This window comes from Hevea brasiliensis, chromosome 8, assembly GCF_030052815.1.
Source record: "Hevea brasiliensis isolate MT/VB/25A 57/8 chromosome 8, ASM3005281v1, whole genome shotgun sequence".
NCBI lineage: Eukaryota > Viridiplantae > Streptophyta > Magnoliopsida > Malpighiales > Euphorbiaceae > Hevea > Hevea brasiliensis.
Genome location: NC_079500.1, coordinates 23,431,382 through 23,445,476, shown reverse-complemented (window position 1 = coordinate 23,445,476; position 14,095 = coordinate 23,431,382). Strand labels below are relative to the sequence as shown.

General features: G+C 26.4%; 1 protein-coding gene across 1 annotated transcript; it reads right to left on the bottom strand.

Moving 5' to 3' along the window:
* Positions 1 to 6,197: 6,197 nt before the first annotated feature.
* Positions 6,198 to 11,523, bottom strand: LOC110667628 (uncharacterized). Its single transcript, XM_021828526.2, has 10 exons — positions 11,235 to 11,523; positions 11,028 to 11,069; positions 10,793 to 10,937; positions 9,680 to 9,909; positions 8,976 to 9,033; positions 8,594 to 8,671; positions 8,347 to 8,435; positions 7,143 to 7,224; positions 6,698 to 6,889; positions 6,198 to 6,612 (listed from the first exon to the last, which is right to left on the bottom strand). The coding sequence occupies exons 1-10, from the start codon at positions 11,399 to 11,401 to the stop codon at positions 6,472 to 6,474; spliced, it is 1,224 nt and encodes a 407-aa protein (XP_021684218.2). The 5' UTR covers positions 11,402 to 11,523; the 3' UTR covers positions 6,198 to 6,471.
* Between the last annotated feature and the right edge of the window lie 2,572 nt (positions 11,524 to 14,095).

Sequence of the window (14,095 nt, the reverse complement as noted above, 5' to 3'; positions counted from 1 at the left end):
AAAAAAAATAGTTTTATCATTCAAATTATAAGAATTAAATAATTAAATTAAAAAAAATTACTCTAAAATATAAGAGAGACAAAATAATTTATAGGCTAAAAAAATTAAATAATATATTTTTTAAAATAAAAAAATTAAATAATTAATCTTCTTAAAATATAATATATATATATATAATTTTTTAAAAAAATATATTTTTGTTAATAATTTATAATATTTTTGAAAACATTAATAATTTATATTTTAAAAGCTTAATAATTTTTAAAAAAAAAAATTCAACAATTAAATTTTATCTAACCAAAATCAAATTGAAACTGAATCAAAGGAGAACAAAAAACCTGTTGAGCCCTCCAATCCTGCAACTTCAGTTCCCTTAAATATTGATTCCAAGGCTATGTTTAGCAATAATCCAAATTTCCTCGAGTAATTTTTTTTCCTTTCTTCTTTAGAGAAGGAGTTTTCTCTTGTAAGCCGCCTTGCCTTTCCTGGATAGGAAAGGCTCTCCTCCCCTGCCTGGGTAAAAGGGTTGCCCTCTCTTTTAGTTGGGTTTTAGTGTAGATATGGTATTTTGCTTTCTCCTTTTAACAGATCTATGTATATGGGTAGGGCTCTTTGGAGATATGTCGTTGGTGTGCTAGGTTCTTGCAGGATGAGATGTTTGTGAGCTGGGCATGGCATGTATTGGCTTAAGGGCTTTTGACAAAAAATGTGTAATTAAAAATATAAAATATAAAAAAAGAGTGAGTTTTAAATTAATTATAAAAAAAGGGTGAATTATGCTGAGCTGGACGAGGTGAGTGTGGGACGCTAACTATAATAACGTTTTTAAGGTCCGGATGCTATTTAAAATAGCGTCCGCGTGAAAAAGTTGAAAGGAGAGCTGGACGCTATTCAAAATAGCGTCCAGCTTTCTTTGTAATAATAAAAAATTAATTAAAAAAAATTTAAAAGTTGGACGCTGATTATAGTAGCGTCCAACCTTTATTTTAATTTTTAATAATTTTATTTTATATTTTAAATAAAATATAAATATTATTTTAATAAATAAAATTATAATATATAATATTATATATTATAAAATTTTTATTATAAATATTATTTTTTAATTTAAAATTAAATTAAATTTTAATAAAATAAAAAATTAAAATTAAAAAATAAATAATTAAAAAATTTAAGAAAAGTTGCACGTAGCAACGTCAAACTTTTCTTTAAATTTTTAATTATTTTATTTTATATTTTAAATAAATTAAAAATATTATTTTAATAAATAAAATTATAATAATTAATATTATATATTATAATATTTTTAATTATTTTATTTTATATTTTAAATAAATTAAAAATATTATTTATTAAATAAAATTATAATATGTAATATTATATATTATAATATTTTTATTATAAATATTATTTTCTAATTTAAAATTAAATTAAAATTTAATAAAATAAAAAATTAAAATTAAAAAATAAATAATTAAAAAAATTTAAGAAAAATTGGACGCTACTACTTTTTTTTTTAATTTTTAATTATTTTATTTTATATTTTAATTAAATTAAAAATATTATTTTAATAAATAAAATTATAATAATTAATATTATATATACGTGCAGCGTTCAACTTTTTTTAAATTTTTAATAATTTTATTTTATATTTTAAATAAAATATAAATATTATTTTAATAAATAAAATTATAATATATAAAATTATATATTACAAAATTATTATTATAAATATTATTTTTTAATTTAAAATTAAATTAAAATTTAATAAAATAAAAAATTAAAATTAAAGAATAAATAATTAAAAAAATTTAAGAAAAGCTGGACGTAGTAGTGTCCAACTTTTCTCTAAATTTTTAATTATTTTATTTTATATTTTAAATAAATTAAAAATATTATTTTAATAAATAAAATTATAATAATTAATATTATATATTATAATATTTTTAATAATTTTATTTTATATTTTAAATAAATTAAAAATATTATTTTAATAAATAAAATTATAATATTTAATATTATATATTATAATATTTTTATTATAAATATTATCTTTTTAATTTAAAATTAAATTAAAATTTAATAAAATAAAAAATTAAAATTAAAAAAATAAATAATTAAAAAGGTTTAAAAAAAATTAGACACAAATTATAGTCTAATTTTTTTTAAATTATTTTATTTTATATTTGTATTATAATTTTTTAATATTTTTTATTTTTTTAATTTATTTAAAATATAAAATAAAATAATTAAAAATATTATATAATATATAATATTAATTATTATAATTTTATTTATTAAAATAATATTTTTAATTTATTTAAAATATAAAGTAAAATAATTAAAAATTTAAAGAAAAGATAAGTAGCGTCCAACTTTTCTTAAATTTTTTTAATTATTTTTTTTTTAATTTTAATTTTTATTTTATTAAATTTTAATTTAATTTTAAATTAAAAAATAATATTTATAATAAAAATATTATAATATATAATATTACATATTATAATTTTATTTATTAAAATAATATTTATATTTTATTTAAAATATAAAATAAAATTATTAAAAATTAATAAAAAGGTTGGACGTACTATAATTAGCGTCTAATTTTTAAATTTTTTTTAATTAATTTTTTATTATTGTAAGGAAAGCTGAACGCTATTTTGAATAGCGTCCAGCTCTCCTTGCAACTTTTTCACGCGGACGCTATTTTGAATAGTATTCGGACCTTAAAAATGTTATTATAGTTAACGTCCCGTACTCACCTCGTCCAACTCAGCATAATTCACCTATTTTTTATAATTAATTTCAAACTCACCCTTTTTTTATATTTTATATTTTTTATTACACCTTTTTTTGTGAAAAGCCCTTGGCTTAAGGGGAGAGGGAGTTATGCCAAGGAGTCTGCTAGTAAGGGTGCCTTAAGGTTGACCCAAGGCTACAACAAATTGAAATGCCATGGACCTTGGTGTCTTAGGCTTTTTAGTCGTTGCAAATGGTTGTCGTCACCGAAGAGCTTATTGTATCCATTGTTTAGTGGAAGCTGAGGTTCTATTACATATTGCAATAAGAAGCTGCTAGAGGTTTTTTTCTAGCTAGTTGTTTTTGTTTTTCCTCCCTCAATCTCTACACTAACTCTATTTTGGAAGTCTAGCGATACTGATATGGCATCTCCAATGGTCTGGTTGCTTGTGGGTTTCACGATTTTTTATGTTGCTGCTTGATAGCGTGGGTGGTTTTGATTTCCTACGTGCTAAAGGTCTATGTTGATGAGCTGAGTTTTATTGGGGCTGAGTGTCTATGATGGGGTTAGTTCTGAGCCTTGTTTTTAACAGCCCATTTAGACCTTAATAATGCAAAAGTTTGCATATTTAATAAAAAACAAAAAAATAAAAGCCATTGATTCCAAACTAATTCCAATTCAATTCGACCCATTGGCTAAGCCTAGTTTACATATATACATCTTTAGAACTTATTTGCTTTGGTCATTGACATCAACTGATAGCACATGTTAATTGATTCAAAATGACAATTGATCCAATTTAAAATATTAGAACATAAAATCAAAGGTTTCAATCATAAACCCAGAAAATAACTTTGGTGTCACAAGTTTAAACTTGATCATATTTAGAATGAATTAGACCTTTGAATCACAGTTTAAATGTTACCTCAGTGATTCACCAAGTAAATATTGAAGAATTAGAATTCACTCTACTGCAATACCACAGCCAAAATGCATGTAAAAAATAAAACCTGTTTCTATCTTACACTCTGTTTTGATTGAGTACAGTGTAGTTTATTAATGTATAATAACATTATATTATATTGTATGGTATAATTTTTATTGTTAATATATTGTAAAAGGTCTCGAGTGGTTTTGCTACGTTAATGGGCTGAGTTTTATTGGGGCTGGGTTTCTATGATGGGTTAGTTTTGGGCCTCATTTTTAACACTTTTGTATTCATGCCCATTTGGACCTTGATATATTGCTATCAATATTTCATTTAATTTTTTTTTTTAGCATTCAATTTTGACCCCAAATATAAATTTTTAGTTCTGCCCTTGGGTATAGGATAATTTAATAATATTTTCCTATTTAGTTAGACGTTATGGTATGGTAAAATAATATAAAGATTATTAAAATATTATTTACTGTTTTAAAGATATAAATGGTTTATAGATATTTATTTAAATAAAATATTAATTTACAAATAATGTTATAATAATAATAATTAAAAACACATTTATTTTTTTAATTATTCACTAAATATATCTTATAAATATATTTTACTTAATTTAATTGGAGCAGGATATAATTTGAATTTTATAGATTGTACAAGAATAAAATAAGAATGCAAAGTCTTTAAACCATTTCTTTCCATTAAATTGGGAGTTTGAAAATCTATGATAAAATGATGACTAAAAAACCATTATTTTACAACCTAAAATTACCTTTTTTTTCAAAAATAATATTCCCAAATAAAAAGAGAAAACATAATATACACTATAAAATGATGAGAAACCATAATCCAAACAGGGTGTTAGTTTCAGCCAAAGATTTAAGCCATTTATATATATATATATATATATTTGCAGGTACTCAACTGCGTGTATGGGGAAGCTCTTTGCTTCCTTATTAGTTATGTCCAGCAGGCTTTTAGGGATTATGGACATGGGTTTCGGTCCATATGGATGAACCTAGGCCTATAACTTTCACGAAATTTTTAGAATCAAACAGCTAATACTCAAACCCTTGAAACTTAAAAGAAGAGTTAGAATTAGGATATCTTCACAGAGGAGGAAACAACAAATTTTGATGAAAGGGGAGACAGTAAATCTTTCTAAAAGAGCAAAAAAAAAAAAAAAAAAAAAAAAAATTAAGATCTATCAATGAAATCAAATTTAGTTTTAATCCTATTTAAAAATATAAGATATTAAATTGATATTAAATTGATTTTGATCCTATTTAACAAATGATTTTGATCCTATTTAAAAATATAAGATATTAAATTGATAAAAAATAAATTACAATCTCTTATATCTTAAAACGAGAAATACATATATATATATATATATATATATATATATATATATATATATATATATATATATATTACTTTTCCCTTAAAAAAAGTAAACCCACTTCTAGAATTGGGCGATATTGTTTTGTCTCTAACATATTAATACCAGAAGAACCATCATAATCATATTAAAACCTTCAGAAAATGGAATTCAGACATTTGTTGAGTAGAACATCAATGAGAAAACAAAGTGGGAAAAAATTGAAAAAAAAAATCAAAGGCCTCTAGCAAACAACTCAAGGAAAATAGAAAGTGGAGGATAGATTTCATTTTTTCCCCTTTTATTTATAGGAGACTCAATTGATAAAAAGATTGCATAATGAGAAGTAGCTTTCTCTTTTAAACAATTATTACTGTAAAAATGATAATAATCTCATAATGAGAAGTGGAAAATAGTTTCACTTCCTTTAAAGTCAAGCAAGTGAAAATAGATAATGATGATGAGGTAGGTATAGATGATCAAGTTTGAGTTATCATTACTAGGAAATTATTTATATATATAGATTTCGTGATTTGATATATAAGAAATTGTTATTTAATTTTTATTAATTTGATATATATAAAAAATCATAATTTAATTTTTATTAATTTAATATCTATATTTTTCTTCATTAATAAATATATCCAATAGTTATCATTAAATAAAGACGACATAACAACACATATAGGACACAATTCATTGATCCAACATTATAAGGTTTTTTTTTTTTTTTTTTTTTTTAATATATCATTCATTGTCTATAACACAATTTTACATGTTTGTTTTAGTAGACGTTAATTTTGTTACTAGTAATTTTAATAATATGTAAAATTAATTTGCAAATAATCAAGTAATATGACTTGCAATTCATTTGGAATTAAGAATTGACAAACAAATTGATAATGACCTTTTGACCTGTGAATCCCAATCCGAGACACGATCAACCAAAGATAAAATAAGATGACAAATAAATTAGTTTGGAAAGAAAACTCAATTTTACTCTTTAATTTTTTTTATTTAATTTTATGTTTTTATCCCAATTAATCCACAACTTTCTGTTTAAGTTCAAATAGGCCCAATTTTTAATTGGGATAAGGGTTACTTAGACATAAGTCAAAAGTTCAAAAGCAAAATTGAACTTCCCCCATTTAATTTGTTTGGATTGCATGTCATCGCAAAGGATACATATAGTCCACATAACACTGCAAAAATGGGGATAACACCACAACAGTCAGACTCTCATGTGGCCTTCTCCAATACTCGGTCTATTCCATACTGAAGAGTGGAAAAAAAATTAATCAAACTTATTCAGCAGCGAATCCGATATGGGTAAATGGAAAGTATAAGAACAGAAAAGATTTGTCAGGCAACAGTAGTGAAGATGATTCAAACATAAGATGCTGCTTCAATTCTTCATAATGACAGCCACACAGAAAGTATCAAAAATGGAAGCATAATTATCAAACCATAATTCACCAAGGAATCAACATCTTCAATTCTTTCCACTTTGCTGTTAAGTGTACTCCACATTTGTGTAAAAGGGCAAACATGAACCTGAAGCATGTGTTGCTCAGACATTTTAGACACAATCATGCATAAATCAAGTCAGTTTATCATAACTGGGATATAAGAGAATTACCTGTGTCTTACCATCACTAATTTGATCATCCTTATTTGAATGTATCAAGGTCCTTCTCCCGCCATGGTCAACTGATTTCTCTAAAGGTCTTTTACGTTCAACTCTGTCAGTGACTTTTCTTTGATGAATTCTATAAGCAGAATCAGTATGTATGGTTTCCATGACCGAACCAAAGAAGTTTGTCACAGGTACCTAGGATGCAAAAATTAGTAAGAGCATGCTGCTAATCCTATCTATAAGTCAGCTAAAGGAACAAACATTGAATTTGATTGATAAAACACATGAAAAACAGATCTTAGCTGTGTTTAGTTTAACAAAGGAGAAGGCGAACACTTGTATATAAAACCAAATGCCACATTGAAAAATATAGTTCTCCAAAGTTACAACAGATAATGCACTTGAAATGTAGATTAGTAGAAATATTCATGGAAAGCTAATTCAATACCTCCTCCAAGCGTCGTTGGTACAGATCTGTTCGGTAATATGCAGTTGACATCAGTGTATTTGGATCATATGAAGTGAAAAGACTGCAAAACAAATGACCAGATATTCGAGTCATCACCACCGTAAATATGGCTTGAGAATAATCTCCAGAAATTTACACAAGCAAACAATACCAATATGATGAAATATAATGCTTCTGAGTTCATTTTTCCCCACCAAACAATAACACCACTAGATGTTCATAAATCCATCTTTAGACACACATCATAGAAGAATTGGCAGATCATATCAGCAATCTTGAATAGGCTCCTTAAACTGTATGGTTGGATTAAATTATTGGCTCAGTTACAAAAATAATCCAAATCTTTTTGCACTTTGGCGATCTAATCCAAATGTTCAAGTCTTCGCATAATTGGTCAGATTTTTAAAAGTTACTAAAATTTTATCTAATTTTCGTTAACCAAATCTTGAACTACATTTTTTGACTTGTCTACAGCTATCATTGAAAATCCAACTTTACCACAATCACAATTCTTCCATAATTTCATTTTGATACCCATTGAGCATCAAATAGAGATAAGATTTAATGAAAGTGAGAAGAGAGTGTGCGACTAAAACTACTCAATTTGACCAAAATAGTTAAGAATTTTGACGCATCATGGATATTAAAATGAAGTTTAAAGTAGTTGATGCTAGTAAGGTTGAATCAACAAAAAAATGAAGTGGAACAATTGGTTGAAAAAAAAATTGAAAAAAATTACAACAATCTTTTGCAATCTCGAAAAAATTAGATAAAATTTTTACAAATTTTATAAATCTAGCCAATTGTGCCAAGATTTAAACATTTGGATTAAACTGCCAAAGTATGAAAATATTTGAATTATTTTTATGATTAGGCCTAAATTATTCTTTTTGTGATTGCATCTGGTTCTGTGTGCTAGTTTTGGCTATGCTCGGAGCAGTGAAATGAAATACAGAATTGTCTAGAGTGAGCAGCAAATTAAACCACAAGTGAAAAGGAGTGCAAGACTCAGTACAGGTTAATTAATCAGAACCCCCTCACAATTGTTTTTTCCCCCCCTAAAGGTATGTATAAACAAAGAATGTATCCTTATTTAATTATAAAGGTCATTGTGGCAAAACAAAACGCATATGAACATAGTATAGACTATTCAATTTACTGGTATTACGTAATTTAAGCATACCTGCTCAGTGAGGCATTGTCATACATATTTAGCCTCTCAAAGAATGCAAGGGTGTAGAAGGTAAAACGATCCACTACAGAAACACCAACCTGCACAATATAACAACAGAACATAATAGAAAATGGAACCTTATAACTTGGAAGTGAACCAAAATGGAATAACATGACACTAAATGCTTAGCATCCAAGATCAAATACACCAAATTAAAGAGAACGAAAAATGGGAAATGCAATCAATCTGCACTTACATCAGAGTCCAGATGATGCGAGTATGAGTTCTCTTCTTTCATGCTACTTCCAATAGCCAAAACACCCGGTGAATGAAGCTGAAAAGCAACATGTCCTTGCATCAGAATGAATATCTACCTTACTATGGAGTATATATTTGTCTCCATCCACTAGTGGTATGCATGAGATTGCTCAAATCAGAAAACATGTTTTCCTAATAAATTTTTAAGTTCTTTTTCATACTATATCAGGCTGTACTAGTCTAAAATGAATTAAGTTAATGGATCTTATCTCTAAGATTTATGCACAATATTATTTTAAATAATAGTACAAGAAGAAAAGAGTTTAAGACTTGACATTATATTTATAAAAATAACATCCTATCCAAAGCAAATTAAATACCTGATTGAATAGAGTGGCAGCTTGGCAAGTATCCACCATTATCAGCAATTCCTTGAACCTAGATTTATCACATTAACCATGATTGTCAGCTCTTAATCCTACAGTGATCACAAATGTCATAGATAATAAAAAAATTAACAGTAATAATCTCTTAATATTCCAAACGTTATTCTAGATAATTTCCATTTTTTCCATAGAAAAGATCCTGTCAAATTGTATAAGACATAAGACAGTTTTCATATCCAAACAGAGGAATGCAGCCATAGCAAGTTCAGGTAAAATGACAGAACTAGTAATAATTGTAGCATCAATAAACTGTTTCATTTGTCTTTCATAAGAAAACCGATAAAGGATTATTCATCTTTCACAACAAACCTATAAAGGACTCTCTATGGTTGGCAATGGTCCAGTCTGGGCCAGTTTGAAGTTCAGTAGTTTAGGGGGACCAGGACAAGACTGCAGGGTCCCCCGGTCCCCATTTCATTCCAGTTAAGTCCTGTTTTGATCGAATCTAATGGTTGATTTTTTTTTTTTTTTTTTCAATTTTGGGTTTGACCCAGAACGAGGCCTGAGAATTTCAGTCCGGTTTACGTCACGCTGGTTTCGGTCGGGTTCCAAACCCAAACCAGACTTTAGCCAGGACTAGGACTGTCTAAAGGTCAGACTGTCAGAGTTAATAAACACAAAGTTATAAAGCATCTCACCTACGCTTTTCCTTCATTTGCTTCACAGCATCAGCTAAATCATGACTTTGGAGCTCTTCAGAGTCCTGAAATTTTAAGAATTCATCTCCTCCATGTCCCGTCATGTACAGGAGAATGTGACTTCCTTCATCACTTAAAAGACGCTTTGACCTTGGAACAGCAGCCTCATGGCGCCCAGTCAAAACCCGCATAAAATTTTCAACTGTCACTTCATAACCTCGATAATCTACCTAAGTGATTCCAGCTTAACAAAATCAGGGTCACCTATGGAAAATACAATCTTCAAAAAAACTTTCAACTATATTTGATTCAAAACAAGAACATGTTCCTTTTACAATAGACTCACATGTGATCAAAACTTCATTACTATAAATACTTTATTAAGAAATAAAACATGAAATAAGATGAGATGCTGCATTCTTATCCAGCCATTACATATTATATGAATAAATTGAGAACATAAAAATATAATTAATGATAATGCGACTAACCCTGACTTACACAATGCAATAAGAGCATAAAGAAGATCACGAAGCAATAGACAGCCTTGTGTGTCACCTTATATTCACGCACAAGACAAGATATTATAAAAAAAAAATAATAATAATAATAAAAAAATTCTTTGGCATGTCACTCTGGTCTCTCGATCTATAATTAATGATAACTAGAAAGGTAAGAAACCACAATTAAGCACATTGTATGTGAGTATTATTAGTTACTGCAGAATAAATCTTCTAAAATATTCAAATTCTTCAAACAAGTGAATTATTCAAAGATCCAGAACAGTAATCATTATATTTCCCACACTTCATTTGTACTTCAATCTAAGACCTCAGGGCCTTTGACCCTAGCAAGAGATTGCTAATTAAATGAAGACCAAATTTGGGTAACATATCAAAATCTAAAGAGTAGAAACATCTTTATTTTCTCAAATATATGGTAAAAGAGAAATCACATGACTTGTGGACAGGAACACAGGAGAAATATCCCCCTTCTTAAACACGTGCTATGCTCCATAGTTTCCCACCAATCTATGACAAACCCACCAATGTAATATGGATTACATAGAAGCTTAAAAAAGACAGAAAAGCCTAATGGAGACCCAAAACTAACCTCAACATTTTCTCCATACAAGTTAAGTCTGTGATTTTCATTGTTGAAGACTTGAGCAGGGTACTTGTTCCTGGGATTGCAAGCCATATCATCTGCCAACATGAGTATTATCCTCTCATCAGGTATTCCTAGTCGCTTAACAGTCCTGCAAAACCAGAAAATAAAGAACATATACAAGAAAAGAGAGTTTCTCAAAGAACAGAAATTTAATTCGAGAGAAAACTCAATAACCTACCTATACAAAGATAAAGTATTAGCCATGTGTCGATAATTAAACCTGAATAAAGAGAAAGGCACAAGAATCAAACCCAATTAACAACTTCGCAGAACTAGTAAAAATACACCCAAAAAGACCAAAAAAGCAAAACAAGAGAAAATCACAGCAAATTGGAGAAATTAACAAGATGAACAAGATTCTAATAAATGGGTATGAATTAATTACCAGAAGCGAGAGGTGCAGACCAAGACAGCCCAGTTGTTAGTGTGCATGGTGGTGTCAGTCGAAGAGGAAAGGGAAGCGGAAGCAATTGAACTGAAGAGAAGGCTCGAACCCAGAAGCAGTAACACCAACCAAACCACCATGTTGTTACTGTAGATCTTGAACCACATGATCTTTCGATTCAATTCCACTTTTTTGGAAACAATTTGTCCAGATTTTTCTCTCTTTTTTTCACAACATACCGATCTATGTGCTGCTATAGCTCCAGCTTTGCTTCGATTTCGAATAAGTGCAAATATTCCTCCCTTTGCGACAACGATATGTCGTTTCTCGACATTTATTTACAGTAAAAAAAAAACAGTCTATTTCACTTAAAAAACGACAGGTCGCTTTTGTGAAGGTAGGACACATTGAACCATTATTATAAGGGTTACATAATTATTAATTAAAATTTTATATTTGATTGATATCTTAAATTAACTCAATCATAAAAAAATGTTAGTATATTTAATGGGAGTTTTATGTTAGCTATCATATCATCACTGTTAGGAGTGTGCGATTTCGATTTGGTTCGGGCTTTGTTTAAGAATCAAAATCAAATTAAAATTTTGACATGATTCTGGTTTGATTTTTTATTGTTTCGGTTTCAATTAAATATACCTCTCAATTTTTCGATTTCGATTTGGTTCAGTATGATTTAAGTTCAATTCTCAGTTTTTGAAATAATTTTATATAACTATTTTCTTAAAAAAGTCATATTTGAATTAATATTTAAGTTTTAAATCGGGTTATTAATACATAAGGGTTACATAATTATTAATTAAATTTTTATATTTGATTGATATCTTAAATTAACTCAATCATAAAAAAATGTTAGTATATTTAATAGAAGTTTTATGTTAACTGTCATATCATCACTGTTAGGAGTGTGCGATTTCAATTCGGTTCGGGCTTTGTTTAAGAATCAAAATCAAATTGAAATTTTGGCATGATTCTGGTTTGATTTTTTATTGTTTCAGTTTCAATTAAATATACCTCTCAATTTTTCGATTCCAATTTGGTTCAGTACGATTTTAGTTCAATTCTCAGTTTTTGAAATAATTTTATATAACTATTTTCTTAAAAAAGCCATATTTGAATTAATATTTAAGTTTTAAATCGGGTTATTAATACATAATATATCATATAATATATCTTTTAGTTATTTCCAAATATAGAATTCTTAACTACAAACTACATATATAATTTAGGATTAAATATATTATATAATATAATAGTATAAGTAAATCATATAATATATATTCTAACTATTTATTAATTATATAATATTTAACTATAAGACACCAATATAATTATGAATTAACATATATATAAATAGTATAAGGGTACATTTATAATTAAAATTATAAGGTAATTTTATGTATTTATAACTAAAATTATTAACAAAATATAGAGAAATAAAATATAATATTAGGTTATATTTAGTTTATAATTAAATACACACATATATATATAATATTATATTAAAAGTATATTATACATGTAAAAAAACATAGACAAACACATGCATAAATTTGATTCTCAGTTCGATTTCGTTTCAGTACGGTTCTTGTTAATTCGTTACGGTTCTTTGCTTTGGTTTGGAACCCCCGAGAATTGTGCACAACCCTAGTCACTGTAAAAGCTACATCAGAAATTCCAAATTAGGGTTAATCACCAAAAAAATATGAAGTTTGCTAATTTTGTAATTAAACACTAAAGTTTGTATACTTGCCAATTAAATTCTTACATTTGATTTATGTCTAAAATTGACCCGACTGTCAATAAACTGTTAGTATATGGTGCTTGGGAGGTAATTATAATGATTTTTGTTTTGATTATTTTGACTTGGAGTTACACTTTATAAGTTTGTTGATAGCTAATATTGATGGACAATTGATTAAGGAGAATTATTATTATTTCTTTCGATGATTTGATCTATCTTACAATAGCCGAGAGAAAGAGTTATTGACACATTTATTTTAGAAAATGTTATTAAGGAGAAAGTTATAGAGTTTGAGGAAATTAACAAAAATGAATGCAGCTTAGTAAATAGTGTGATTAAAATGATATACTAACACCACTAGAAAAATGCAAATTTACAACAGAATTTTGCAACGAAAATTAATCTGTTTCTATTTACAACGAATTTTGCGACAGTTACATTATGTGGCTACAAAATCTAAAATAAAATTATATTGTGAAACAGTTTGGCAACTAATTCATATATCCATTTCTAAATTCATTGCTATTACTAACAAACAGTATGTCCGTTGCTAAAGTTGATTACTAATATATAATTGAAAAATATATGATTTGATATATATCAATAGATTTCAAAATCTAAATTAAAATTATGATTAAATATTATTCAATATTTAATTTGACATTATTGAAATTCTAAATTAAAATTATTCAATAATGCATTTATTCATTTAATTTGACATTTTAATTTATTTTATTTTAATAATTTTTATAAATAAAAATTTTACCTTTTTATTTATAAAAAAATAGCCATTAGTGTTTCTTTTTTCAAAAAAAAAAAAAAAAACTATATATAAGTATTTGTTGTTGTGAAAAAATTTATTATATTGAAAATTTATTCATGTAATGAAACACTTTATTTTTTAAAAATAATAAAAATTATGATTAAATATTATATTTGATCTAAGTCTTTGAATGTTAAATATTATAATATATAAAAAAATAATTTTAAGACATATATATATATATATATATATATATATATATATATATTCGGTTTGACTTTTAAAAAAAATTAAAAGATTAAAAAAATATTAAATTTTAAATTATATAAAGCTATT